The 27,837-nt window shown below is 52.8% G+C and overlaps 1 protein-coding gene across 4 annotated transcripts in view; it reads left to right on the plus strand.

Annotated features, from left to right (window-relative positions):
• TTC16 (tetratricopeptide repeat domain 16) overlaps positions 1–27,837 on the plus strand; it is a 589,702-nt gene that overhangs the window by 445,915 nt on the left and 115,950 nt on the right. For 3 of the 4 annotated variants that reach the window (XM_086924938.1, XM_086924936.1, XM_086924940.1), the window contains one exon: positions 23,677–23,843. In XM_086924938.1, the coding sequence (XP_086781064.1) occupies positions 23,677–23,843 (167 nt within the window). The remainder of the gene's footprint in view (positions 1–23,676; positions 23,844–27,837) is intronic. The other variant, XM_086924937.1, reaches the window with a different exon arrangement.

Here is a 27,837-nt window from a genome sequence, read left to right on the forward strand (position 1 = left end):
TAGGGATCCCTTTGGTGCTTACAGCTGTTCCATGCACAGGTGCCCCGTGCTTACACCTCTGCACAGGGATCCCTTTGGTGCTTACAGCTTGTTAGACGGACCGGGAGGGTTGGCCGAGGACAAGGGGAGAGGTCTCCGGGGAGAGCCATCTCCAGCGATCGTACAGACGAGTAACTTCCCCCCCCACAGATGTACACCACACAAGGATAAGGTTTAACGTTCTTTATAAGCAATCTTTAAGTACGGTGGAATGGTACAAGGAGGTCTGGACTCAGGGGTCCCCTCGATTCTAGTCTCTTGGTTGGGAAAAGGGGTAGCGGGACAGTCTTGTTACCAATCTGGTAGATGCGATGATAAGATGGATAGCTCACAATCCTCGAGCTCGGCGTTCTAGAAGATCGGGCCGCGGCGGAGCCAGCAGGTCCCGAGATGATCGATGATAGCGACGGTCCGCGGCGGAGCCAGCAGGTCCCGGTGAAGGTGGTAGTTACAAACGGTCCGCGGCCACGCCAGCAGGTCCCGACGAGGATGAAGGTTTCAGAAGGTTGTGGCAGCGCCAGCAGGCAAGACAATAGTTCGCAAGGCAGGGCTACGGCAGCGCCAGTAGTCCGTCAAGGATGAGTTCTTCACTGCGTCTCTCGACTCCAGGATACAACTGCCTTCCTGCTCTGGAGCTGCCCCAGTTATAGGTCTGGCGCCCTTTGATGTCCGGACCCTCGCACTTGGAGGTCGGGAGGTCCGGGATGAGGGAGTCCAGACACCCAGCAGGGGGGTGGAGCCAGCGCCCGGGGGAGCTGGGGCGATCGGCACCTGGCGGGGGAGAGCCATCGACACTTCTTTCTCCCATTGACCTGCCAAGTGGTCCGTTCACCTCCTGGGTGGATGGTGGTGCCGGGATGTCGGGGCCTGGCCAGCCCCAGGGTTAGGGTCAATCTGAGGCCACGCGGCCTCGTGGTGCAGTGTCCAAGATGGCGGCCAGGCCGGGCGAGGGGGCCGGTAGTGATTCGGCCCCATGATGCAGAGATGTCCGGGGGCAGGAGTCCCGTGTGAGACGGGGAGCGGGTGGTTTCGGTGGGTAACACCTGGAGGGCCGGGCTCGGGCCCTGTCATGCGGGGATGGAGCAAGCCCTTCACGTGGCCTGTCCAACATGCGTCCCCCCCAGCTGAAGGCGGGGAGAGTCACCCATCCTCTTGGGGACTCTCCTCGTCGAGGCGGAAAAAGCGTGACAGGCCATCCGCGTTGGCGTGGTCTTGCCCATGTCGATGTTCCACAGTGAAGTCCATCCCCTGCAGGGAGATGGACCAACGCAATAGTTTTGGGTTTTCCCCCGCATCTGCATTAGCCACTGCAGGGGCCGATGATCTGTCTGCACCCGGAAGTGGGTACCGAAGAGATAAGGCCGGAGCTTTTTGAGGGCCCACACCACTGCGAAGGCCTCCCTCTCGATGGTGCTCCAGCGTTGCTCTCGGGCCAGGAGACGTCTGCTGATGAAAGCCACTGGTTGGTCAAGTCCTTCGGGGTTCAACTGGGAAAGGACTGCCCCAATGCCGTGGTCGGAGGCATCCGTTTGGACGATGAATTCCCGACTGTAGTCGGGGGCCTGGAGCACAGGGGCAGTGCACATGGCGGCCTTCAGCTTCTCGAAGGCCGCTTGACAGTCTGGGGTCCAGTTGACCTTCTTTGGGTGGTTTTTGGATGTGAGTTCCGTGAGGGGCCCCACAATGCTGCCATATTCCCTCACGAACCGCCGGTAGTAGCCTGTGAGTCCCAAGAAGGCGCGGACCTCGGTCTGGGTGATGGGGGGCTGCCAAGACTGGATGGCAGCGATCTTGAGTTGCAGAGGGGCCACCAGACCGCTTCCCACCTGGTGTCCGAGATAGGTCACGGACCCCTGGCCAATTTGGCATTTGCTGGCCTTGATCGTGAGGCCGGCTCGTTGGAGGGCCTGCAGGACCTCTCGGAGGTGGTTGAGGTGGTCGGACCAGTGGCGGCTGTACACAGCGATATCGTCCAGGTAGGCGGCGCTGAATTCCTCGAGTCCCGCCAGGACCTGGTTCACTAGCCGCTGAAAAGTTGCTGGGGCATTCTTCATGCTGAATGGCATGACCTTGAAGTGGTAGTGGCCATCAGGGGTGGAGAAGGCCGATCGTTCTTGGGCCCGGGGTGTGAGACCGATCTGCCAGTAGCCCGCTGTCAGGTCGAAGATGCTGAGGTAGCGGGCAGCTCCCATGCGGTCGATTAGTTCATCCGCTCGGGGGATGGGATGTGCGTCGGTTCTGGTGACAGCGTTCAAGCCCCGGTAGTCGACGCAGAACCGGAGCTCAGGAGTGGTGCCGGGGGCGGCCGCTTTGGGGACCAGTACAACTGGGCTGGCCCAGGGGCTGTCTGAGGGCTCGATGACCCCGAGCGTGAGCATCTTGGACACCTCCTCTTGGATGCAGGCCCGTACCCGATCTGGTACGCGGTAGGCCCGATGTCGGATAGGGGGACTGTCTCCAGTGTCCACGTCGTGCAAGCACCAGGGGGTGACCCCTGGGGTGAGGGAGAACAGGGTTGCGAACTGCAGTAGGAGGCCTCGGCAGCCTTGGCGCTGTTCCGGGGTAAGGGCCTCTGAGAGTCGGACCCCGTCCACGGAACCATCCTTCTCCCGAGTCCGTAGGAGATCAGGGAGTGGTTCGGAGTCCTCTTCGGCTCCGCTGTCTGTAGCCATCAGGAGGCTGAGCTCCGAACGCACAAAGTGGGGTTTTAGTCTATTGGTGTGGAGGACCCGGAGGGGGTTCCGTGAAGATTCCATATCGATGGGATAGGTGACAGGGCTCTTGCGCTCGACCACTTTGAAGGGCCCTGTCCACTTGTCCTGCAAGGCGCATGGTTCGGTGGGGGACATCACCCATACTTGTTGGCCGGGTTCGAATTCGATGGAGGAGGCATTTTGATCGTACCACCTTTTCATGTCTTCCTGACTGGCCTCAAGGTTCGCTTTTGCCATTTCTCTGAATCGCCTGGTCTGATTGCATAGGGTCAGGAGGTACTTGAAAACATCTGGAGGGTTCTTTAGGGGGGGCATCTCCCAACCTTCTTTGATTAGGCTGAGTGGCCCTTGCACAGGGTGTCCGTATAAGAGTTCGAACGGGCTGAAGCCGAGGGACTTCTGGGGGACTTCTCGATATGCAAAGAGGAGGCACGGCAGTAGCACATCCCACTGGCGACGGAGGGGCTCTTCCAACCCCCCAATCATCCCTTTGAGCGTGCGGTTGAACCGCTCGACTAGTCCGTTTCCTTGAGGGTGATAGGGGGTCGTGAATCGGTAGGTGACCCCGCACTGTTGCCAGAGGGACTTCATGTATTTTGAAATAAAGTTTGTGCCTCGGTCGCTGACGACTTCTCGGGGAAAGCCCACCCGGGAGAAGATCCCCATCAAGGCCCGGCCGACTACCGGGGCGGTCACAGTTCGCAGGGGAACAGCCTCGGGGTAGCGGGTGGCGTGGTCCACCAGTACCAGGATGAACCGATGTCCTTGTGCTGTACGGGGGTCCAGGGGCCCCACAATGTCTATCCCCACCCTCTCGAACGGGGTGGTGACAACTGGGAAAGGTTGCAGAGGTGCTTTAAGTTTGCGGCCGCTCTTCCCGCTGGCCTGGCACGTGGGGCAAGACCGGCAGTGATTGAGTACGTCGTTTCTCATCTTGGGCCAGAAAAAGTGGGTCACCAGGCGACTGTAGGTTTTGTCCTGACCCAGGTGTCCAGCCAGTGGGACATCGTGGGCCAGGTTTAGCAAGAAGTCTCTAAAGCGGAGGGGCACCACTAGCACTCGACTGGCCCCTAACTCCGCGATTCTCTGTTCACTGTACAACAGGTCGTTGTCCCAATAGATCCAATGGGCTCCGGAGGTATCCCCTGCGCTCTGGGCGAGGGCTTGCTGGCGGAGTCCCTCGAGGGAGGGACAGGTCTTCTGCTCTTGACGGAACTGTTCCTGGGTGGCCCCCCCTTACTGACGCCACTGAGCCAGGTCGGGAAGGTCCTGGGGTTGAGCGAGCTCTTCGGGGGTTTGCTCTGGAGGGTCGGCACGGTCGGCGTCTTCTACTGGAGCGACCGGGGGAGGAGGTGCCGGCCATTCGGGTTCTTCTGGTCGGGGGATAGTATGGGCGGCCATGGACCGGGTGGTTACGCACGCCCAGTCCGGGAGGCCCAACATCCCCAGGTGCTCTCTTCTCTCTACGGCGGCCCACGGGGAACTCTCAAGATCATTCCCCAGGAGACAGTCCACGGGGGAATCATCGCGGACCGTCACCTTCAACATGCCGGAGACTCCTCCCCATTCGAAGGGGACGCAGGCCATCCGACATAGACTCTCCGAATTGTCGGCTGAACGGACAGGGCAGAGAATGTTCGGCAGGATCTGTTCCGGGGTCACCAGGTGACAGCGGACGGCTGTCACACTGGCCCCTGTGTCACGTAGGGCTTCGGCCCTGCGCCCATTAATGTTCACCCACTGACTGTACTTCCTGGTGTTGGCGGGTAGGGGGGCCCGCGGGACCATGTCTCTTCCCCCTAGGCACGCTAGAACCATGGCGGCTGGTTCCCACTCCTGGTGTTCTTGCTCGCACTCCTCTTGTTCTTCGGAGATTTGTTCTTCCCCCAGGGCGGCGGCCGCCATCTGGCGGGGTCTCGGAGTCTGGTTCTGTGGACAATTCGGGTCATTTGCGTAGTGGCCGACTCGCTGGCATCGGTGACACGTGACATTGGCTCTGTACCCCGGGCGCGCCGGGGGGTTGCCCCGGTTGGCCGGGGGTGGTGTGCTGGCAGCGGGAGTGGCCGGGGCGGTGTCTCTTCCTCGTCCCTGGCCTCCTCCTCCTCGGGGACGGTGCTGACCTTGGTTGTTCCGGTTCTGTTCATGTGGCCCATTCCGGCCTACTCGGGTAATTTCCCACCGGTCAGCCTCGGCGGCGAGCTGCCGTGGATCAGTCAATTTACTGTCGAGGAGGTGCTGCCTGAGCTCGACGAAGCAGTTGTTAGAGAGGTGCTCCCACACCATGAGATTAAAGAGTTGCTCGTAGGTCGTTACATTGCTTCCCTTGATCCAACCCTCGAAGGCTCGGCTGAAATAGTTCACATACTCCACCCAAGTTGTACCCGGGATCCGGGTGCAGTCTCGGAACCTCTGGCGGTACATTTCGGGTGTGAGCCCATAGCGGGTGAGGAGGGTAGCCTTCATGTGGTCATAGGAGGTCATCAGGTGGTCTGGGAGCTGTAACAGGGCGTCGCGGCCCTCATTGACGAACCTCCCCCATAGACCGGCTCCCCAGTCACTTCGATCGATCCGGTGGGAGGTCATAGCGATCTCGTAGGCCTTGAACCACTGTTGTATGTCGTCATCATGGAAATATTCTCGAACGACATCCTTGGGGATGTGTACTTTCTTTTCTGTTGCTCCTGGGGTGCGCGGTTGCTCGGGCACCCCCAGTTCTTTGTTCTGCTTTCGTAAGTCTAATTCTGCTAGCTTGCGCTCGTGTTCATACGCTAGTCTCTTTTCTTCGAGTTCTCTTTGTCTCTGTTTTTCTTCTCGTTCTTCTCGGAGCCGCAGATGTTCTAGGTTCAGTTTTTGTTCGGCTAATTTGAGTTCGCCGTCCATTTTGAGCCGGGCCATTTCTAATTCATGTAGTCTGTTTCTTTCTCGTTCTTGGATCTCTTCCTGCGAGAGACCCGTTCTTCGCTCCTCAGGAGCCGTGGTGTTCCTCTCTGATGCTGCAACATTTTGGTCCGGGGGTCTGACGGCCCCGGTTTCTGTATATACAACTAAATGGAGATGTCCAGTCAATAATGAGGGAACAAGAAATGCTAGATGCTGCTACAATGCAGGAACCCAATATAGGAAAGAAAGTTTGCCCATCACCTGGTTAGAGGAAAGAGTCCATCGGCCCACCCTTACTGGCGGAGAATCGTCATATGGAGCTCAAGGAGAACTAGGTCTAGGCCCACAGTTCTGAGCTGCTAGGCCCTGCTGGGTACCTATCCCCATGCTCCTGTGCCATCTCACCAAGGTAGATGTTCAATCCAAGTGGACTCAAGTGAAGTGCAGTGCTAGAGTGTGTGAAAATGTTTAAAAATGGCTACTTGGCAAAAAATATATTTATTCAGGATTGTCCAAGTGTCATGATTAAAACAGCCTGATAGTACAAAAACTATACTGACTATCTCCTGGCTAGAGCTAATGTGGTCGACATGTTTCAGCCGTAATGGCCAAATGACCCGGCTTTCTTCAGGACCTCGATATAAACAACGGCTACTGCAGGAAAAAACACTGTTGGTGCGCAAACGTGTAAAAGAATAGATAAAGGAAAGTCTGTGGCAATTGCCACCCTACCAGACACGTAGTGTACGTGTATGTAGGTAAGAGCTACCTCTTCTTTCCCAGCTTTATGTGGGAGAAAGACCTCACCTCACCCGGCTGATTGCTCGGAGGAGGAAGCCCCGCTCTGTCCGTCGGTGCTCCAAGCCAGACTGCGAGCAATCTGGGAGGTCCCGGTTTCTGCCCATGACTCAATGGCGTGCTTGAAATCGTCTTTAGTACTCAGACCGGTGGTAGCGATACCTAGTTCAATGCAGAATTGTTTCAACTCACGATGGCTGTATTCTTCCAATTTCTCCATCTGGAATTTCTCGGTGGATCCGCTTTCTTTGGTTGACATTGTGGTTTCGTCGTGGGGTGAGCTACTCTCTGTACGATTACGCGTTGATTCAGATCGCGCCGCTGGCCACCAATGTTAGACGGACCGGGAGGGTCGGCCGAGGACAAGGGGAGAGGTCTCCGGGGAGAGCCGTCTCCAGCGATCGTACAGACGAGTAACTTCCCCCCCACAGATGTACACCACACAAGGATAAGGTTTAACGTTCTTTATAAGCAATCTTTAAGTACGGTGGAATGGTACAAGGAGGTCTGGACTCAGGGGTCCCCTCGATTCTAGTCTCTTGGTTGGGAAAAGGGGTAGCGGGACAGTCTTGTTACCAATCTGGTAGATGCGATGATAAGATGGATAGCTCACAATCCTCGAGCTCGGCGTTCTAGAAGATCGGGCCGCGGCGGAGCCAGCAGGTCCCGAGATGATCGATGATAGCGACGGTCCCGGTGAAGGTGGTAGTTACAAACGGTCCGCGGCCACGCCAGCAGCGGCCACGCCAGCAGGTCCCGACGAGGATGAAGGTTTCAGAAGGTTGCGGCAGCGCCAGCAGGCAAGACAATAGTTCGCAAGGCAGGGCTACGGCAGCGCCAGTAGTCCGTCAAGGATGAGTTCTTCACTGCGTCTCTCGACTCCAGGATACAACTGCCTTCCTGCTCTGGAGCTGCCCCAGTTATAGGTCTGGCGCCCTTTGATGTCCGGACCCTCGCACTTGGAGGTCGGGAGGTCCGGGATGAGGGAGTCCAGACACCCAGCAGGGGGGTGAAGCCAGCGCCCAGGGGAGCTAGGGCGATCGGCACCTGGCGGGGGAGAGCCATCGACACTTCTTTCTCCCATTGACCTGCCAAGTGGTCCGTTCACCTCCTGGGTGGATGGTGGTGTCGGGATGTCGGGGCCTGGCCAGCCCCAGGGTTAGGGTCGATCTGAGGCCACGCGGCCTCGTGGTGCAGTGTCCAAGATGGCGGCCAGGCCGGGCGAGGGGGCCGGTAGTGATTCGGCCCCATGATGCACAGATGTCCGGGGGCAGGAGTCCCGTGTGAGACGGGGAGCGGGTGGTTTCGGTGGGTAACACCTGGAAGGCCGGGCTCGGGCCCTGTCATGCGGGGAGGGAGCAAGCCCTTCACGTGGCCTGTCCAACACAGCTCTTCCATGCACAGGTGCCCTGCGCTTAGACCTGTGCATAGGGATCCCTTCGGTGCTTAGAGCTCTTCCATGCACAGGTGCCCCGTGTTTACACCTCTGCACAGGGATTCCCTTTGGTGCGTACAGCTCTTCCATGCACAGGTGCCTCGTGCTTACACCTCAGCACAGGGATCCCTTCAGTGCTTACAGCTCTTCCATGCACAGGTGCCCCATGCTTACACCTCAGCACAGGGATCCCTTCAGGGCTTACAGCTCTTCCATGCACAGGTGCCCCGTGCTTACACCTCTGCGCAGGGATCCCTTCAGTGCTTACAGCTCTTCCATGCACAGGTGCCCCGTGCTTACACCTCAGCACAGGGATCCCTTCAGTGCTTACAGCTCTTCCATGCACAGGTGCCCCGTGCTTACACCTCAGCACAGGGATCCCTTCAGTGCTTACAGCTCTTCCATGCACAGGTGCACCGTGCTTACACCTCAGCACAGGGATCCCTTCAGTGCTTACAGCTATTTCTTGCACAGGTGCCCCGTGCTTACACCTCTGCATAGGGATCCCTTCAGTGCTTACAGCTCTTCCATGCAGAGGTGCCCCGTGCTAACACCTCTGCGCAGGGATCCCTTCAGTGCTTACAGCTATTTCTTGCACAGGTGCCCCGTGCTTACACCTCTGCATAGGGATCCCTTCAGTGCTTACAGCTCTTTCATGCACAGGTGCCCCGTGCTTACACCTCTGCACAGCGATCCCTTAGGTGCGTACAGCTCTTCCATGCACAGGTGCCCCGTGCTTACACCTCTGCGCAGGGATCCCTTCGGTGCTTACAGCTCTTCTATGCACAGGTGCCCCGTGTTTACACCTCTGCACAGGGATTCCCTTTGGTGCGTACAGCTCTTCCATGCACAGGTGCCCCGTGCTTACACCTCAGCACAGGGATCCCTTTAGTGCTTACAGCTCTTCCATGCACAGGTGCCCCGTGCTTACACCTCTGCGCAGGGATCCCTTCGGTGCTCACAGCTCTTCCATGCACATGTGCCCCGTACTTACACCTCTGCGCAGGGATCCCTTCAGTGCTTATAGCTCTTCCATGCACAGGTGCCCCGTGCTTACACCTCTGCGCAGGGATCCCTTTGGTGCATACAGCTCTTTCATGCACAGGTGCCCGGTGCTTACACCTCTGCGCAGGGATCCCTTCAGTGCTTACAGCTCTTTCATGGACAGGTGCCCCGTGCTTACACCTCTGCGCAGGGATCCCTGTGGTGCTTACAGCTCTTTCATGCACAGATGCCCTGTGCTTACACCTCTGCACAGGGATCCCTTCGGTGCTACAGCTCTTCCATGCACAGGTGCCCCGTGCTTACACCTCAGCACAGGGATCCCTTCAGGGCTTACAGCTCTTCCATGCACAGGTGCCCCGTGCTTACACCTCTGCGCAGGGATCCCTTCAGTGCTTACAGCTCTTCCATGCACAGGTGCCCCGTGCTTACACCTCAGCACAGGGATCCCTTCAGTGCTTACAGCTCTTCCATGCACAGGTGCCCCGTGCTTACACCTCAGCACAGGGATCCCTTCAGTGCTTACAGCTCTTCCATGCACAGGTGCCCCGTGCTTACACCTCAGCACAGGGATCCCTTCAGTGCTTACAGCTATTTCTTGCACTTGTGCCCCGTGCTTACACCTCTGCATAGGGATCCCTTCAGTGCTTACAGCTCTTTAATGCACAGGTGCCCCGTGCTTACACCTCTGCGCAGGGATCCCTTCGGTGCTTACAGCTCTTCTATGCACAGGTGCCCCATGCTTACACCTCTGTGCAGGGATCCCTTCAGTGCTTCCAGCTCTTCCATGCACTGGTGCCCCGTGCTTACACCTCGGCACAGGGATCCCTTCAGTGCTTACAGCTCTTCCATGCACAGGTGCCCCGTGCTTACACCTCTGCGCAGGGATCCCTTCGGTGCTTACAGCTCTTCCAAGCACAGGTGCCCCGTGCTTACACCTCTGCACAGCGATCCCTTTGGTGCGTACAGCTCTTTCATGCACAGGTGCCCGGTGCTTACACCTCTGCGCAGGGATCCCTTCAGTGCTTACAGCTCTTTCATGGACCGGTGCCCCGTGCTTACACCTCTGTGCAGGGATCCCTGTGGTGCTTACAGCTCTTTCATGCACAGATGCCCTGTGCTTACACCTCTGCACAGGGATCCCTTCGGTGCTACAGCTCTTCCATGCACAGGTGCCCCGTGCTTACACCTCAGCACAGGGATCCCTTCAGTGCTTACAGCTCTTCCATGCACAGGTGCCCCGTGCTTACACCTCAGCACAGGGATCCCCTCAGTGCTTACAGCTCTTCCATGCACAGGTGCCCCGTGCTTACACCTCTGCGCAGGGATCCCTTCAGTGCTTACAGCTCTTTCATGGACCGGTGCCCCGTGCTTACACCTCTGTGCAGGGATCCCTGTGGTGCTTACAGCTCTTTCATGCACAGATGCCCTGTGCTTACACCTCTGCACAGGGATCCCTTCGGTGCTACAGCTCTTCCATGCACAGGTGCCCCGTGCTTACACCTCAGCACAGGGATCCCTTCAGTGCTTACAGCTCTTCCATGCACAGGTGCCCCGTGCTTACACCTCAGCACAGGGATCCCCTCAGTGCTTACAGCTCTTCCATGCACAGGTGCCCCGTGCTTACACCTCTGCGCAGGGATCCCTTCAGTGCTTACAGCTCTTTAATGCACAGGTGCCCCGTGCTTATACCTCTGCGCAGGGATCCCTTCGGTGCTTGCAGCTCTTCTATGCACAGGTGCCCCGTGCTTACACCTCTGCCCAGGGATCCCTTCGGTGCTTACAGCTCTTCCATGCACAGGTGCCCCGTGCTTACACCTCTGCGCAGGGATCCCTTCGGTGCTTACAGCTCTTCCATGCACAGGCGCCCCGTGCTTACACCTCTGCGCAGGGATCCCTTCAGTGCTTACAGCTCTTTAATGCACAGGTGCCCCGTGCTTACACCTCTGCGCAGGGATCCCTTCGGTGCTTACAGCTCTTCTATGCACAGGTGCCCCGTGTTTACACCTCTGCACAGGGATTCCCTTTGGTGCGTACAGCTCTTCTATGCACAGGTGCCCCGTGTTTACACCTCTGCACAGGGATTCCCTTTGGTGCGTACAGCTCTTCTATGCACAGGTGCCCCGTGTTTACACCTCTGCACAGGGATTCCCTTTGGTGCGTACAGCTCTTCCATGCACAGGTGCCCCGTGCTTACACCTTAAGTCAGCAGATAAAGGTGGTGGGATAGTTCTCCAGGTCATTGGAAACTATAAGAATGAGCTTCTGCGCCAGATATCTAACACTGACCATTATTGTAGACTGCCTTGTAATCCTACTAATGATATCCAGAAGCTTATTAAAGTGGTTACTATGGAAGGTCTGGAAAATGGCATCTTAAGCAAACATGAATATAATTTCTTGAACATTGTCAACCCGAGACCTCCCGTTCTTTACACATTGCCCAAAATTCACAAAAGGTTGGACAACCCTCCGGGCAGACCAATACTGTCTGGATGTGGCTCAGTTTTAGAACCTCTGGGCCAGTATGTTAATTTCTTTCTAAAGGATTTTGTGCCGTCAACTGCGTGCTATATTAGAGATAGCATGCATATGATTAATTTGATTGAAAACCACTCTTTTGATCCTGAGCATGAAACTCTATGTACATTAGACGTAGAGTCTCTATATACAAATATTCCCCAGAAAGACTCATTGCTTGTAATGCAAAGCATACTAGACACTAGGACACGTCCCCATAGGGTACCCACCCTATTCATAATACAGCTACTAGAGATTTGTCTCACCCAGAATTTCTTTCTCTATGACTCGGAATATTACCAACAGGTACGTGGCTGCTCCATGGGAGTCATTTTTGCACCTACTTTGGCGATTCTATACATGGACTGGTTGGAAACCCATATTATTCTGTCTACTAGTAACCCATTCCATCAGGGTATACACATCTGGAAGCGCTACATAGACGACATCTTTTTAATTTGGGGTGGCTCCATTGAAGATTTTCCAGGGCTTACACATTGGCTTAATAACAATTGTAATGGCCTCACTTTCACCTTAACCTACAACAAAGATAGTATCCCCTTCTTAGACCTAACCATTCAACATCAGGATGGGTCTCTATACACATCCTTGTTCCGCAAAGCCACAGAAAGGAATACCCTCTTGAGCTACAACAGTTGTCACCCCAGAGCACTGAGGGATAGTCTTCCTTATTCGCAGTTCCTAAGACTCAGAAGGAATTGCTTTAAGAAAGAGGACTATTTCACTGAGGCGAATACTCTATCTGAGAAGCTTAGGTTTAGAGGCTACCCCAAACGTCTGATTAAAAACTCTATAAAGAGAGCCTGGTACTGCCCCCGCAACGTTCTACTTGAGCCCAAACCTAAAGAGACCAGTGAGAAAGTAGTATGTGTAACCACCTTTTCTGCAATATCCAGCTGTGTAAAACAGTGCATAAAAAAGAATTGGCATATTCTGAATTCAGGCCCACTCAATTGGGAAACTCCTCTTTTTGCATTTAAAAAAAGCAAAAATCTTAAAGATCAATTGGTCAGGGCAGCATTACCACCTACAACTGGTAGGAATATCACACTACACGACCATTGGTCACTACCGCCCCTGCTTGGACATTTCAAATGTGGTTCATGCGTGGTCTGTGAATTTGCAATTGAGAGTAAAGAATTTGTATACAATAATGTGAAAAATGAACTGCGTACTCTTACAAACTGTAATAGTTGTAATCTCATATATGCAATTCTTTGTCCGTGCAATCTCATATATGTAGGCCAGACAAAACAAAAAATCAAATTGCGAATATCCCAGCATCGCAGCCGCATCAGGTGTAAAACAGCAAATGCACCCTTGGTTGAACATTTTTTATACTGAAAATGAGATTCGTTGGACAGTTATCACACAAGTCGTGTTATCACCAAGAGGGGGCGACCTATCACATATGCTGAACAGAGAAGAATTGAAGTGGATATTGAAGACAGACAGCCTGAATTCAGGCCTGAACCTGCAAGAGGAGTGGACTGCTTTAATCTAAGCTCTGTATATATACACTTCAAAGACTCTAAAATAAGTGCTAATAACTGTTCCTTCAGACAACGTTTTCTGTTATTATAATTCTGAAATGTCACTTTGCATGAGGAATCACCTTAGACTTCACCTAAGATGGCTCCTACAACTCACACCCCTCGTTTATGTCTATGTCCGAATCCCCACTTGCACCGACCAATCACAAAACACCCGCCCCTTCTTCACTTCCTGGGTAGAGCACACCAGCACGCCAGGGAATTCCTCTATGACCGCCGATTCTGGTGAGTAAAACAGCAGCGCGTTTACTCTAGCCATGACAGAATCCTTGCGGTTTCATGCCTCAAACGATCTTTTGCTCTGTACAGGCTACCCTGGCGCCGTCCGGTTACGACTCTGTAACACGGAAATCCGCAGCCCCATTTTGGTAAGATCACTTGCATGGCACGCTGTGTATATTCCTAAATGGACCAACTCCGCATTTTAAACAAGTTTTCCCCTTATATAGGGCTTTCGGTACGGGCTAATGTTTGAGCATCGACCTGCCCCGTGAAAACTACGCACTGCCTCGGTAAGCAGAGCGCGCCTCCCGGTCCGGCCATACGTGCATCCATCTGGCATGACGGACTTTAAGCACTAAAACTTCATGCGCACCTCGATCCTTATGCCTGCTGCAATCTGTATCGCTATAAAACGCTCATTAGCATGGTTCGACACACGAACTTTCACCACCGTGTCAAAACTTCACGTGTGCTTGCTGCTGCATTTTTTCGCTATAAGGCGCTCTCTAGCAGGGCTTAACACACGAACTTAGACCCTCCAGCACCAAAACATCACGTGCACTTCGTTTCGTGATCTTGCTCGCATATTCACTGCCTTCTGCCTTGAAATAACATTGATAAGAGGCACTGTTTAGCATGGTTGAACACACGAGCATAGCCCAATTAAACTCACTGCTGCCTCCACCTCTTCACATGCAGTGATAATGCGATAATTTTAATCGGAATATTAAGCCCGTTTTTGCACTTAGCACTAAGAGTCATTCTATTGTAATTTTAATATTTTGATGTTTTGTTCTTAAAAATTGTTCCTTTCTTACTTTTCCCTATTTTTCCTTAGGCAATTTGAGGTTGAGTGTAATAAGGCAATTATTTGTTTGTCCTGATGATGATTCCCATGACCCTTTAGGGGAACCGAAACGCCGTCGACTTGCTCATGCACCTTATACATATATATTTGGTTGATGAAACTGATGTAATGGTGCTGTCTGATATTTTCTGTGCAATGTATATGTAAACAGAAAAACGCTTGTTTGCCTTAAAACCTTTCCTATCCTCTCCAACTGTAAATCACCCCGCTAGTGTTGGGCACAGGCTTGTGTACCTCACAGGGGCTTTGTGGAAGGTATCCTTGTTCTATTTTTGAATTTTGTTTATTAAGTAAACGTGAATGACCTCTGTCCGGCTGGACATATCATTCTAAAAATATAGATTTGATTTCGTCTATATTTATTGAGTGTGAATTGAAAATTGCATGGGACCACTGTTGTTTTAGAAAACCGTGCTTACACCTCAGCACAGGGATCCCTTTAGTGCTTACAGCTCTTCCATGCACAGGTGCCCCGTGCTTACACCTCTGCGCAGGGATCCCTTCGGTGCTCACAGCTGTTCCATGCACATGTGCCCCGTACTTACACCTCTGCGCAGGGATCCCTTCAGTGCTTATAGCTCTTCCATGCACAGGTGCCCCGTGCTTACACCTCTGCGCAGGGATCCCTTTGGGGCGTACAGCTCTTTCATGCACAGGTGCCCCGTGTTTACACCTCTGCGCAGGGATCCCTTCAGTGCTTACAGCTCTTCCATGCACAGGTGCCCCCTGCTTACACCTCTGCGTAGGGATCCCTTCGGTGCTTACAGCTCTTCCAAGCACAGGTGCCCCGTGCTTACACCTCTGCACAGCGATCCCTTTGGTGCGTACAGCTCTTTCATGCACAGGTGCCCGGTGCTTACACCTCTGCGCAGGGATCCCTTCGGTGCTTACAGCTCTTTCATGGACAGGTGCCCCGTGCTTACACCTCTGCGCAGGGATCCCTTTGGTGCTTACAGCTCTTTCATGCACAGATGCCCTGTGCTTACACCTCTGCGCAGGGATCCCTTCGGTGCTACAGCTCTTCCATGCACAGGTGCCCCGTGCTTACACCTCTGCGCAGGGATCCCTTCGGTGCTTACAGCTCTTTCATGGACAGGTGCCCCGTGCTTACACCTCTGCGCAGGGATCCCTTTGGTGCTTACAGCTCTTTCATGCACAGATGCCCTGTGATTACACCTCTGCGCAGGGATCCCTTCGGTGCTACAGCTCTTCCATGCACAGGTGCCCCGTGCTTACACCTCTGCGCAGGGATCCCTTCGGTGCTTACAGCTCTTTCATGGACAGGTGCCCCGTGCTTACACCTCTGCACAGGGATCCCTTCGGTGCTTACAGCTCTTTCATGGACAGGTGCCCCGTGCTTACACCTCTGCGCAGGGATCCCTTCGGTGCTTACAGCTCTTTCATGGACATGTGCCCCGTGCTTACACCTCTGCGCAGGGATCCCTTTGGTGCTTACAGCTCTTTCATGCACAGATGCCCTGTGCTTACACCTCTGCGCAGGGATCCCTTCGGTGTTACAGCTCTTCCATGCACAGCTGCCCCGTGCTTACACCTCAGCACAGGGATCCCTTCAGTGCTTACAGCTCTTCCATGCACAGGTGCCCTGTGCTTTCAGCGATCCTACATGCATGTGCATCCATGTTTTGTGTTGTTGTGCTTGACAGTGCCCCAAGTGTAAAAGTCCTGTATCTGGGGGCTTCTGAGATTATGTGTATCCTGGGTGCAGGTTCTCCCATGCTTACAGTAATTCTACACAGAGGTGCTCCCATGCTTACAAGCAGCCTATGCAAGGGTGCTCCCATGCTTACAAGCAGCCTACGCAAGGGTGCTCCCATGCTTACAAGCAGCCTACGTAAGGGTGCTCACATGCTTACAAGCAGCCTATGCATAGGTGCTCCCATGCTTACAAGCAGCCTACGCAAGGGTGCTCACATGCTTACAAGCAGCCTATGCATAGGTGCTCCCATGCTTACAAGCAGCCTACGCAAGGGTGCTCCCATGCTTACAAGCAGCCTACACAAGGGTGCTCCCATGCTTACAAGCAGCCTATGCAAGGGTGCTCCCATGCTTACAAGCAGCCTACACAAGGGTGCTCCCATGCTTACAAGCAGCCTACGCAAGGGTGCTCCCATGCTTACAAGCAGCCTACACAAGGGTGCTCCCATGCTTACAAGCAGCCTATGCAAGGTGTAGTAATGGGCCTCAGCAAGGCCTACCAGTGCTAGGGGTTCGCCCTTCTCTGCACAGAGTCCTCAGACCATAGAATAGAAGTTGGCACAGAAACTGGAATAGAAAATACAAGATTTATTAATACCATGAGGTGGAACTACCTTCACACAACACCCTTCGGTAATGTATGAAGTAGCACACTGAATGGAAGGAGCTTGGTCCTTTTATACCCACACACGGGCTCAAAAGAAGGTGGTACAAGTATAAGAATAAGGTTTAGGTACATATAGGGTCATACAGAAAATGCACATTCAACAAGTGGGAGGAGCTAACAGTTCTGGTGAACACATTCTGACAGTTACAGACTTACAGACTAATCAACTGAGCATGTGCGAAGCAGAAGAAACTAAATATAACCTGTCTCTAGGCAGATTCCAAGAGCAGAAAACAGCAAGGTAGGACAGAGCGCATAGCACACACGTGGTAGCACATGGCAAACAAGATAGCTGCCAGAAATACAAAATGGATTCCACAAAACGCATAAGATAACCTCTAAATACAGGATGGCTTCTGCCAATGCTAACGCAATCGCTGCCGAATTACAACAGAGGGTGCTCCCATGCTTACAAGCAGCCTACACAAGGGTGCTCCCATGCTTACAAGCAGCCGATGCAAGGGTGCTCCCATGCTTACAAGCAGCCTACGCAAGGGTGCTCCCATGCTTACAAGCAGCCTACGCAAGGGTGCTCCCATGCTTACAAGCAGCCGATGCAAGGGTGCTCCCATGCTTACAAGCAGCCTACGCAAGGGTGCTCCCATGCTTACAAGCAGCCGATGCAAGGGTGCTCCCATGCTTACAAGCAGCCTACGCAAGGGTGCTCCCATGCTTATGGGAATCCAGCATGTAGTGTCCTCATACTTACAGTAATCCTATACAGAAGTGTATCCATGCTTACAAGTATATCACACATGGGTGCTTTGTTAGACCCGGCCTCGTGGCGTGGTCACCCCTGACCCAGACAGCTCCCCAAGACCCTGAACCACCCGACCCTTCCCGCCATGATACACCTCCCCGACCCTGGGCTTCCTGTCGTCGTCCCCCATTTTCCAGGTATCCGAGGCCGAGGCCCATGTCTCTGCACCTTAGATGGCCGCCCCGGCCCCAGCCCGACCTCGGCCGATGGCGCCATCCCCAGCCAGGGGGTAGAGCACTCCCTGTGAGCGAGAGAGGGAGGAGTAGCTTGGTCACACCTTCCACCTCCCCTTGAGAGATGAGTTTCGATCTCCCATCCGGCCTCCCTGAGGGCTGGCTCCAAGCCTGCAGAGTGTCTGGGATCCCTCCAGACCCAACTTGAAAGGATGAAAGGAGCCGCTGAGGCAGAACCCCCAACAACCAGCCCCCAGGTGCTAAGACCTCCGCCTGCGAGGACTCCGGACATCAAAGGAAGGGAGTCATATATCAAGGGCGGCTCAGGCAGTTGTATCCTGGACTACGAGAGCCCTGCTGACCTGGTCGTGGCTCCACCTTTACAACCGAAGAGACCCTAGCCCTGCTGACTTCGTCGCGGCTCTCCTACTATCCGAAGAACTATCCGAGCCCTGCTGACGCTGTCGCGGCTCCTCTGCAACCGAGAAGATCACCGAGCCCTGCTGACGCTGTCGCGGCTTCACTGCTACCGAAGAAGATCACCGAGCCCTGCTGACGCTGTTGCGGCTCCCCTGCTACCTTGAGAACTCTTGAGCCCTGCTGATTCGATCGCGGCTCCCCGAAACCGTAAGACACGACCTCCTTGCTCGAGCCCTGCTGATTCGATCGCGTCTCGAGAGACTATCCTGGTCCGGCTGGACCCAAGACCACCCCGTATCCCCCAGCTCGAGTATTGAGAGCTGTGCGCCAGATACTTTGAACTCTGAGACTGTCCCGCTACCCTACCCCTACCAAGACTCTTCGAGCCCTTGCTCGCCTGTACTTGAGAAACTGCGGATCATAAAGATCCATTTTTATTTAAAGAGATAAAGAATACGTTCTCTTAAACCTTCAGTCTGGTGTCTCTCTGTTGAGTGGTGCTAGTGCAGCGCGTATGATTCTAGATTCGAGATCCTCACCCTGAGGGTCTCCCGCCAGTGCTCGGCTGTGTTCCTAGGAGAGGTGGGTCCCAGGGTGGTCAGGTGCGAAATCTGTCCTCCCCTGAGACCGCCCTTCTAACATGCTTGCATCCTCACAATAATCCTAGACTTGGGCAAGCGATCGAGGTTGGATTATCTCAGAGCACACGTGCTGTGCTAGGACAATGTACACAAGGCAGGATAGATACAGTTCTTGTGCACAACTCTCTCCTGGTCAGACTCTCTTCTGAGAGCAGGGACCTATGAAGGCCATTATCCAGGTTTATAACAGCAAAACCCTTCCCGTGGCCTTGTATGGTGCCTCCCTATGGGGCTACGTACGCCTAGACAAAATCCAGGTAGCGGAGAATAGTTTTCTACGTTCAGTCCTGTCCCTCCCCCAATCCTCCCCGGTTTTTTCCATTCATTCAGAACTTGGTATGGATTATATCCAGGACAAACTGAGACTGGCTCCACTAACATACTGGCTTAAGACCTGGCTAAACCCTGAACTATCATTAAACCACATGATCATGAGGGATGTGATGAGTTTGGAATACAGCCACACGATACCTTGGCTGGCGTATTTGCACAAATGTTTTAATGAACTAGGACGCCCTGATTTATTCACCTCTCCCTCGTGTATCACATAGCAGGATGTGTGTTTCATAAAAAAACAGTTTATGTCTAGGGCATACATGTTGCGAAAAGAAGTTGAATTATCCAAACCCTCCGTCCGAACACACTACTTAACACTCCAGTCACTTGCAATTGAGCCTTATTTATGTTTTGTCACAAACCCCTTCCACAGATTTTTGTTAACAAGGTTCAGATTTAACATTATTCATTTTTATTTGGGCAATTTTAACAAATGGACGAAACCTGAGTTAGCACCACCTTGCACCTGTGACAATTTTTCTGTTCAAGACAGTTTACATTTTGTTATGTTTTGTGACTTCTTCTCCGCCCAAAGAAAAAAATACCTGCTACCAGTCCTAAGAGAAGCGGGCTTCTCCCAGGTGAGACCAGCAATGCTATATTTACAATCATTGGGCAACATTTGTATTACTTTTGCCATGGCCAATTTCCTGGTGGCAGCAACCAGAGCTAGAAGGAGCATGTATTTGGAAAATGTATGTACATAACTGGTCTTTTAAATATTTTAAATGCATTTATTTAATCAAATTAACTTGCTGACAAATGAAATTGTTTAATTCTTTTTTAACTGTAAATAATACTGTTTTTATGTACTTTGTATGATTTTATCAAATCGAATAAAGTTAATTTGACTGACTGACTGAGAGCAGGGCTCAGTATCCCTAGTCGGGTGGCATACAGTGCCTATTGTCCCTGGTTGGGTGCGTGCAGTGCTAACTCTCTCCTGGTCGGGGGCGTGCGGTGCTCACACTCCGCTGATCGGGTGCGTGAAGTGCTCACTGTCTCCCTTGTCAGGAGCGTGCAGTGCTCACTATCACTAGTCGGGTGATTGCTCTCAGCTGGTCGGGTACATGTAGTGCTCACTCTCCCCTGATCGTGCAGTGCTCACTATCACTGGTTGAGTGCATGCAGTGCTCACTCTCCTCTGGTCGGGTGCGTGATATGCTCACCCTCCTCTGGTCGGGTGCTTGTAGTCCTCTCTATCCCTGTTTGGGTGCGTGCAGTGCTCACTCTCCCCTGGTCGGGTGCGTGATGTGCTCACTGTCCTCTGGTCGGGTGCTTGCAGTGCTCACTCTCTTCTGGTCGGATGCTTGTAGTGCTCACTCTCCCCTGGTCGGGTGCGTGCAGTGCTCACTGTCCTCTGGTCGGGTGCGTGCATTGCTCACTCTCCTCTGGTCAAGTGCTTGTAGTGCTCACTCTCCTCTGGTCCGGTGCGTGCAGTGCTCACTCTCCTCTGGTCGGTTGCTTGTAGTGCTCACTCTCCTCTGGTCGGGTGCTTGTAGTGCTCACTATTACTGGTTGAATGTGTGCAGTGCTCAATCTCCTCTGGTCGGGTGCATACAGTGCTCACTGTCCCATGTCGGGTGCGTGCAGTGCTCACTATCCCTTGTTGGGTGCGTGCAGTACTTACTGTCCCTGGTTGGGTCCGTGCAGTGCTCACTCTCCTCTGGTTGGGTCCGTGCAGTGCTCACTATCCCTGGTCGGGTGCGTGCAGTGCTCACTCTCCTCTGGTCGGGTGCTTGCAGTGCTCACTATCCCTAGTCGGGTGCATGCAGTGCTCACTATCACTGGTTGGGTGTGTGCAGTGCTCACTCTCCTCTGGTTGGGTGCGTGCAGTGCTCACTTTCCTCTGGTTGGGTGTGTGCAGTGCTCACTATCCCTGGTTGAGTGCGTGCAGTGCTCACTCTCCTCTGGTCGGGTGCATGCAGTGCTCACTCTCCTCTTGTCGGGTGCTTGCAGTGTTCACTCTCCCCTGGTCAGGTGCGTGCAGTGCTCACTCTCCTCTAGTTGGGTGCGTGCAGTGCTCACTCTCCTCTGGTCGGGTGCGTGCAGTTCTCACTATTCCTGGTCGGATGCGTGCAGTGCTCATTCTCCTCTGGTAGGGAGCATGCAGTGCTCACTCTCCTCTGGTCGGGTGCTTGCAGTGCTCACTCTCCCCTGGTCGGGTGCGTGCAGTGCTCACTCTCCTCTGGTCGGGTGCGTGCAGTGCCCACTCTCCTCTGGTCGGGGCGTGCAGTGCTCACTGTCCCTGGTCGGGTGCATGCAGTGCTCACTATCACTGGTTGGGTGCGTGCAGTGCTCACTCTCCTCTGGTCAGGTGTGTGCAGTGCTCACTATCCCTGGTCGGGTGCTTGCAGTGCTCCCTATCCCTGATCGGGTGCGGGCAGTGTTTACTATCCCTGGTCGGGTGTGTGCAGTGCTCACTCTCCTCTGGTCGGGTCCGTGCAGTGCTCACTCTCCCCTGGTCGGGTGCTTGCAGTGCTCACTATCCCTGGTCAGGTGCATGCAGTGCTCACTCTCCCCTAGTCAGGTGCTTGCAGTGCTCACTCTCCCCTAGTCGGGTGCATGCTATGTAAATGTATGTAAATGTATAGGCATTTATATAGCGCACTACTTACCCGTAGGGTCCCAAGGCGCTTCGACCGCTGCGAAACCCTTCCTGGCTTCCCTGAGAGATGGTCCCTTAATGGGTATCTCCAGGGTGAGACCAGGCATCCCCGGCGGTCTGGTGGGGCCGTTAGTGAAGATGAGGCAAGCTAATGCCCAGAGTTGCAGAGTGTGATCGCTGATCAGAGTGGGCACCGAGGCGAGAGAATTATCGAGTCCGCTGACCCTGGTCCAGAAACCTGCCGCGCCGGGAATCGAACCCTGGTCCCGGGCCATCCTCTGCTCTCGGGTCTGCCGCCTCTAACCAGTGAGCCACACTACTTCAGCTCACTCTCCCCTGGTCGGGTGCGTGCAGTGCTCAATCTCCCCTAGTCGGGTGCGTGCTATGCTCACTCTCCCCTGGTCGGGTGCGTGCAGTGCTCACTCTCCCTGGTCAGGTGCTTGTAGTTCTCACTCTCCGTTGGTTGGGTGCGTGCAGTGCTCACTATCCCTGGTCCGGTGCGTGCAGTGCTCACTCTCCTCTGGTTGGGTGTATGCAGTGTCGGGTGCATGCAGTGCTCACTCTCCCCTAGTCGGGTGCGTGCTATGCTCACTCTCCCCTGGTCGGGTGCGTGCAGTGCTCACTCTCCTCTGGTCGGTTGCTTGTAGTTCTCACTTTCCCTTGGTCGGGTGCGTGCAGTGCTCACTCTCCTCTGGTCGGTTGCTTGTAGTGCTCACTCTCCTTTGGTCGGGTGCGTGCAGTGCTCACTTTCATCTGGTCGGGTGCATACAGTGCTCACTCTCCTCTGGTCGGGTGCTTGTAGTGCTCACTCTCCTCTGGTCGGGTGCGTGCAGTGCTCACTCTCCTCTGGTCGGGTGCATGCAGTGCTCACTCTCCTCTGGTCGGTTGCTTGTAGTTCTCACTTTCCCTTGGTCGGTGCGTGCAGTGCTCACTCTCCTCTGGTCGGTTGCTTGTAGTGCTCACTCTCATCTGGTCGGGTGCATACAGTGCTCACTCTCCTCTGGTCGGGTGCTTGTAGTGCTCACTCTCCTCTGGTCGGGTGCGTGCAGTGCTCACTCTCCTCTGGACGGGTGAATACAGTGCTCACTCTCCTCTGGTAGGGTGCGTGCAGTGCTCACTCTCATCTGGCCGGGTGCATGCAGTGCTCACTCTCCTCTGGTCGGTTGCTTGTAGTGCTCACTCTCCTCTGGTCGGGTGCTTGTAGTGCTCACTCTCCTCTGGTCGGGTGCTTGTAGTGCTCACTCTCATCTGGTCGGGTGCATACAGTGCTCACTCTCCTCTGGTCGGGTGCATACAGTGCTCATTGTCACTGGTCGGGTGCGTGCAGCGCTCACTATCCCTGGTCAGGGGCGTGCAGTGCTCACTATCCCTGATCGGGTGAGTGCAGTGCTCACTATCCCTGGTCGGGTGCGTGCAGTGCTCACTGTCCCTGCTCCGGTGCGTGATGTGCTCAATATCCCTAGTCGGTGCATGCTGTGCTCCCTCTCCTCTGGTCGGGTGCTTGTAGTCCTCACTATCCCTGGTCGGGTGCATGCTGTGCTCACTCTCCTCTGGTCGGTGCGTGCAGTGCTCACTCTCCCCTAGTCGGGTGCGTGCTATGCTCACTCTCCCCTGGTCGGGTGCATGCAGTGCTTACTCTCCTCTGGTCAGGTGCTTGCAGTGCTCACTCTCCTCTGGTCGAGTCCGTGCAGTGCTTACTCTCCTCTGGTCAGGTGCTTGCAGTGCTCACTCTCCTCTGGTCGGGTGCTTGTAGTGCTCACTCTCCTCTGGTCGGATGCGTGCAGTGCTCACTCCTCTGGTTGGTTGCTTGTAGTGCTCACTCTCCTCTGGTCGGTGCATGCAGTGCTCAATCTGCTCTGGTCAGGTGCTTGCAGTGCTCACTCTCCTCTGGTCAGTGCTTGCAGTGCTCACTCTCCTCTGGTCGGGTGCTTGTAGTGCTCACTCTCCCCTAGTCGGGTGCGTGCTATGCTCTCTCTCCCCTGCTCGGGTGCATGCTATGCTCACTCTCCCCTGGTTGGGTGCGTGCAGTGCTCACTCCTCTGGTCGGTTGCTTGTAGTGCTCACTCTCCTCTGGTCAGGTGCTTGCAGTGCTCACTCTCCTCTGGTCAGTGCTTGCAGTGCTCACTCTCCTCTGGTCGGGTGCTTGTAGTGCTCACTCTCCCCTAGTCGGGTGCGTGCTATGCTCTCTCTCCCCTGCTCGGGTGCATGCTATGCTCACTCCTCTGGTCGGTTGCTTGTAGTGCTCACTCTCCTCTGGTCAGGTGTATGCAGTGCTCACTCTCTCCTTCTTTCTCTCTTTCTAGGCAGAGCCCCTGGTGATGGGCTTCTTTCCTGGGAAGTCCTTATTGGAGATTCTCAGCAGTAAGCAGTGTGCAGCCACCAAAGAGAGACTGGAGAGAAACCTTCAGACCTGTCCCTCCTCACAACTCCAGGACCACACCAAGCGGCAAGGAGGGCTCTATCATCATAGGTGGGTTTATCATCATAGGTCGGTTTATCATTAAGGCCTCAAAGAACCCTTTATGTAGGGTGGGGTCTATCTTTTTGGCCTCAAAGGACCCTTCATTTAAGGTGGGTTCTATTGTCATCGCCTCAAAGGGGCCCTCGTGTAATTTATTTATTTATTTATTTGTGTGCTTGTATTGCGCGGGACTCGACCCCCGAAGGGGTATCTCCGCGCTTGTGTTCATCTAGGGTGCCCAAGATATAGCTAGGCGGTGCACAGAATTAGGATGTCAGGAACAAGTGTGTTTTAAGAGATTTCCTAAAGGCCTGAAGGTTGGTGTTTTGCCTCAGTGTGAGGTGGAGCGTGTTCCAAAGGGTGGGACCCTTATAAGACCGTGCTCGGCCTCCCTGTCTAGCCCTCCTAACATGAGGGATCTGAAGCAACAGTTGATTACTGGAACGCAGGAGACGTCCAGGCTTGTAGAGGTTGAATTTTTCAGCCAAGCTCGGGAAACTTCAACTCCCCTCATGGGGTCCCACAGGGCTCCATTTTTAGTCCACTTTTCTTCAATTTATATCTGAGACCCCTGGCAGATTTAGTGAAGAAAGCTGGACTCACTTTTATGACATACGCAGACGACTCACAAATTGTCTTTTCACTATCGGAACCCCAATCCTCATCGTCGTCTTCTCTCAAAAATGGTCTTCTGAACATCTTCAACTGGATGTCAACTAACCAGTTAAAATTAAATGGAGACAAGACGGAGATCCTCCTTCTGGGCAAACAGCCTGAGCTCTGGAATTCAACACACTGGCCTACACAGATGGGTGATCTTCCTACGCCAGTGACCCAGGCAAGAAACTTGGGAGTGATTCTAGACAACACTCTGTCCATGAAGCAACAGGCAAGTAAGGTAGTGGGTCTCTGCTTCACCATTATCAAATGGCTCAAAAAGATTCTGTGGATGCTGCCGGTCCCCATGCAAAAAACAGTAGTCAATGAGAGAGAGAGAGAGAAACTCTGTTTATTTAGACCGTAGTCTTTAAACAATGAGATCCAAAGTAGAGCTGCGTCACATCAATAAACAAACAAAACTGTACACAATTTTAAAAATTATAAAATCGTTAAAAAAGAATTTAAAACACATGCTATACATAATAAAATTGGAGATTGTTACATTTAAAATAGACAATTTTGATATGTTGCTCATTACAGTACTATCTGATGTCTTATGGGCTTGCAATCCCTCATACTTTAGTTTTTAGCTTCCTGCGCTAAGCGATTTATCTCTTTCAGGTAGTTACCAAGAGCAATTGCTATTTCTAGATTTTCGATTCCTATCAACAAGTTTGTTGCTTGTACACGTTGTCTTATGCCATGTTTTATGAATAAAGGACGTAGGAACCGTTGTCTCACTTTTAGACATGTCAAGCAATCAAGAAGTATATGTAACATTTCACACTTGGCTCCCAAGCCACATTTACATATACCATCTGGGTATAACATTTCTGCCTTAACTCTCCCCTCCATTTGCCAAGGGATGATGCCAATTCGAATTTTTAGTATCTCCCACCTAAAAGCGTAATTTGGCAAGGTTTCTAGGTATGGGTACCCCGTCTCGTATTCCCATGCTTCTATCATATTTACCACAGATTTTTTGTTTCTTAGATATCCTATATCCTGGCTTCTGGAGTACTCCCTTCCTTGTGCTCTAAGTGCACTCTTCGTGAACTCCACATCTAGGGAATTTTGGTTTACTCCCACTTTTAGGTTCCCAATTATTTCCTTTATTTTTCTTTTAGCATCTAATGCCCATCTTAGGTTACTGTGGCGGATTTCCTCACTACACCAAAGTGAGACCTTTTCCCCTAGCCCCTGTGATTGGCGTTTCCAGAATCTTATCATTGCCATTTTGGCCAAGGTATTCCATCCAATCATATCTGTTTCCAGTCTAACAGCCTGTATCATTGATGACTTTGGCAGTGACAATAATGTTTTCAGGGCCCTACCTTCCCGATCCCAGCCTCCCTTTCCGCTTAGAAGGAGCACTTCTGCACCATACAGTACTTGGGGCGGTATCATGGGCTCATATGCTTTTAATAGCGGTTTGTGTGACATGTCCCCATAGTTTTTATTGAATTTTTTCAGGCCACTGATAGAGGAAGATGCTTTTGCGTTTTGGTGTCCCAGATGTACGTCCCATTTTAAGGAGGATTCAAACCAAAGGCCTAGATATTTATATTCTTTTACTGTTTCTAGTTTTGTTCTATCTAGGTACCAACTAAAATTCTTGGTCCTTTTGCCGAAGCACATGATTTTTGTTTTTTCCATGTTCACTGTAAGCAATTTATCCTTACAGTAATCATGGAATGCGTTTAGTTTTCTTTGTAGCCCGAGTTCTGTCAAGTCAGTAATCACAAGGTCGTCTGCGTATAGCAAACATGAGACCTTTCTACTATTTATTCTCGGGCTCGCGCTTCTTTCCACCTCCAGCGCTGCTGGCAGATCCGCTAGAAATATTGAAAAAAGGAGCGGAGCTAGGACGCAGCCCTGTCTCAGCCCGTTCCCTATTCCAATTCTCTTTGTCAGCGCCCCTTGTGTGTCTTTAATGACTTGGGCCCAGTTCCCTTTATGTAATTCCTTCAAGATTTCTAGTAAGCACACCGGGATTTCATATTTGATCAGGCACTCCCATAGTTTTGCCCTGTCCACCAAATCAAAGGCTGCCCGGAAGTCGACGAAACACAGACTTTGTCCATGAAGCAACAGGCAAGTAAGGTAGTGGGTCTCTGCTTCACCATTATCAAATGGCTCAAGAAGATTCTGTGGATGCTGCCGGTCCCCATGCAAAAAACAGTAGTCAATGCCTTAATCACATCCCGGCTTGACTACGGGAACATCTTGTATTTGGGGGCAAATAAAGCAGTCATAAAAAGACTACAACTTGTTCAAAACACGGCTGCCCGACTTCTCTGCCACATCCCCAAAAACTCTAGTGTGTCTCCTTACTTACGTGAACTGCATTGGTTGAAGGTGGAAAGTCGTATCAGATTTAAGGCCTTAAAGTACATGTCAGGCTCTCCAGGATGGGAGGAAGATCCTTTTCCCACCTGGGTCCCACTATATGGAATTCTCTTCCAATTCACATAAGAAAGGAGGGAAATCTCTCAAATTTCCGTAAAGCGATAAAAACCTGGTTGTTCGATCAGTAACCTGAATGCGCCAGCTATACTCGTCCATCTATGATGCTGTGTTCTCAGGCGCCGGGAAACCCTTTTTGGGTAGCTGTTGCGCCATACAAGTTTATAAAATAAAATAAAATAAAATAATTGTATTTAGGGCCCGAGCCAAAGAGGCTTTGTGTATTATACAACAGATTTCAAATTTGACCCGTTGCCGAATGGGCAACCAGTAAAGTTTCTCCAGGAGGGGGCGTGTTAGAACTGGCTATTTCTGGTAGGCTAAGGCTGACGCCAAAGCCTGGCAGAAACCACCATTCTAGTCAGGGCAAGGAAGTCACACGCCAAGATAACCCCTGCTCACCCCCTTGGTAGCTTGGCACGAGCAGACAGGCTAAACTCGGAGGCAATGTGTAAAGCATTTGCGCCAGCGCACAACAGCAACAACATACTAGGCACACCACAGAAGAGACTCCACACAAGGTTATTATAAAAATAACTTTTGTATTGTAAAACCATATCAGATAAAATCACACATATACATTGTGCCAACTGGCACGGGCAATATTCACAGGGATTATGTACACAAGACAGGGCCACAAGAGCCACTGTCATATTCAGATATAGCACTTCTAGATAAAACGTAGAATATCAAGTAATAATCAAAGATAACAACCAGTAACCACTGGTAACAGGAACCAGGACCTTACTAGGACCACCTGTACTAAGAAAGCAGAACCACCTAAGTATCACACAGCATTTAGGGGTCTAAGAAAGAATACATTACTCATGATGCAATAAACCTACATTCAGAGGAGTAGAAAAGACAACCACCTAAG

The sequence above is a fragment of the Lissotriton vulgaris genome, chromosome 5 (genome assembly GCF_964263255.1).
Source record: "Lissotriton vulgaris chromosome 5, aLisVul1.2, whole genome shotgun sequence".
NCBI classification, from domain to species: Eukaryota; Metazoa; Chordata; class Amphibia; order Caudata; family Salamandridae; genus Lissotriton; species Lissotriton vulgaris.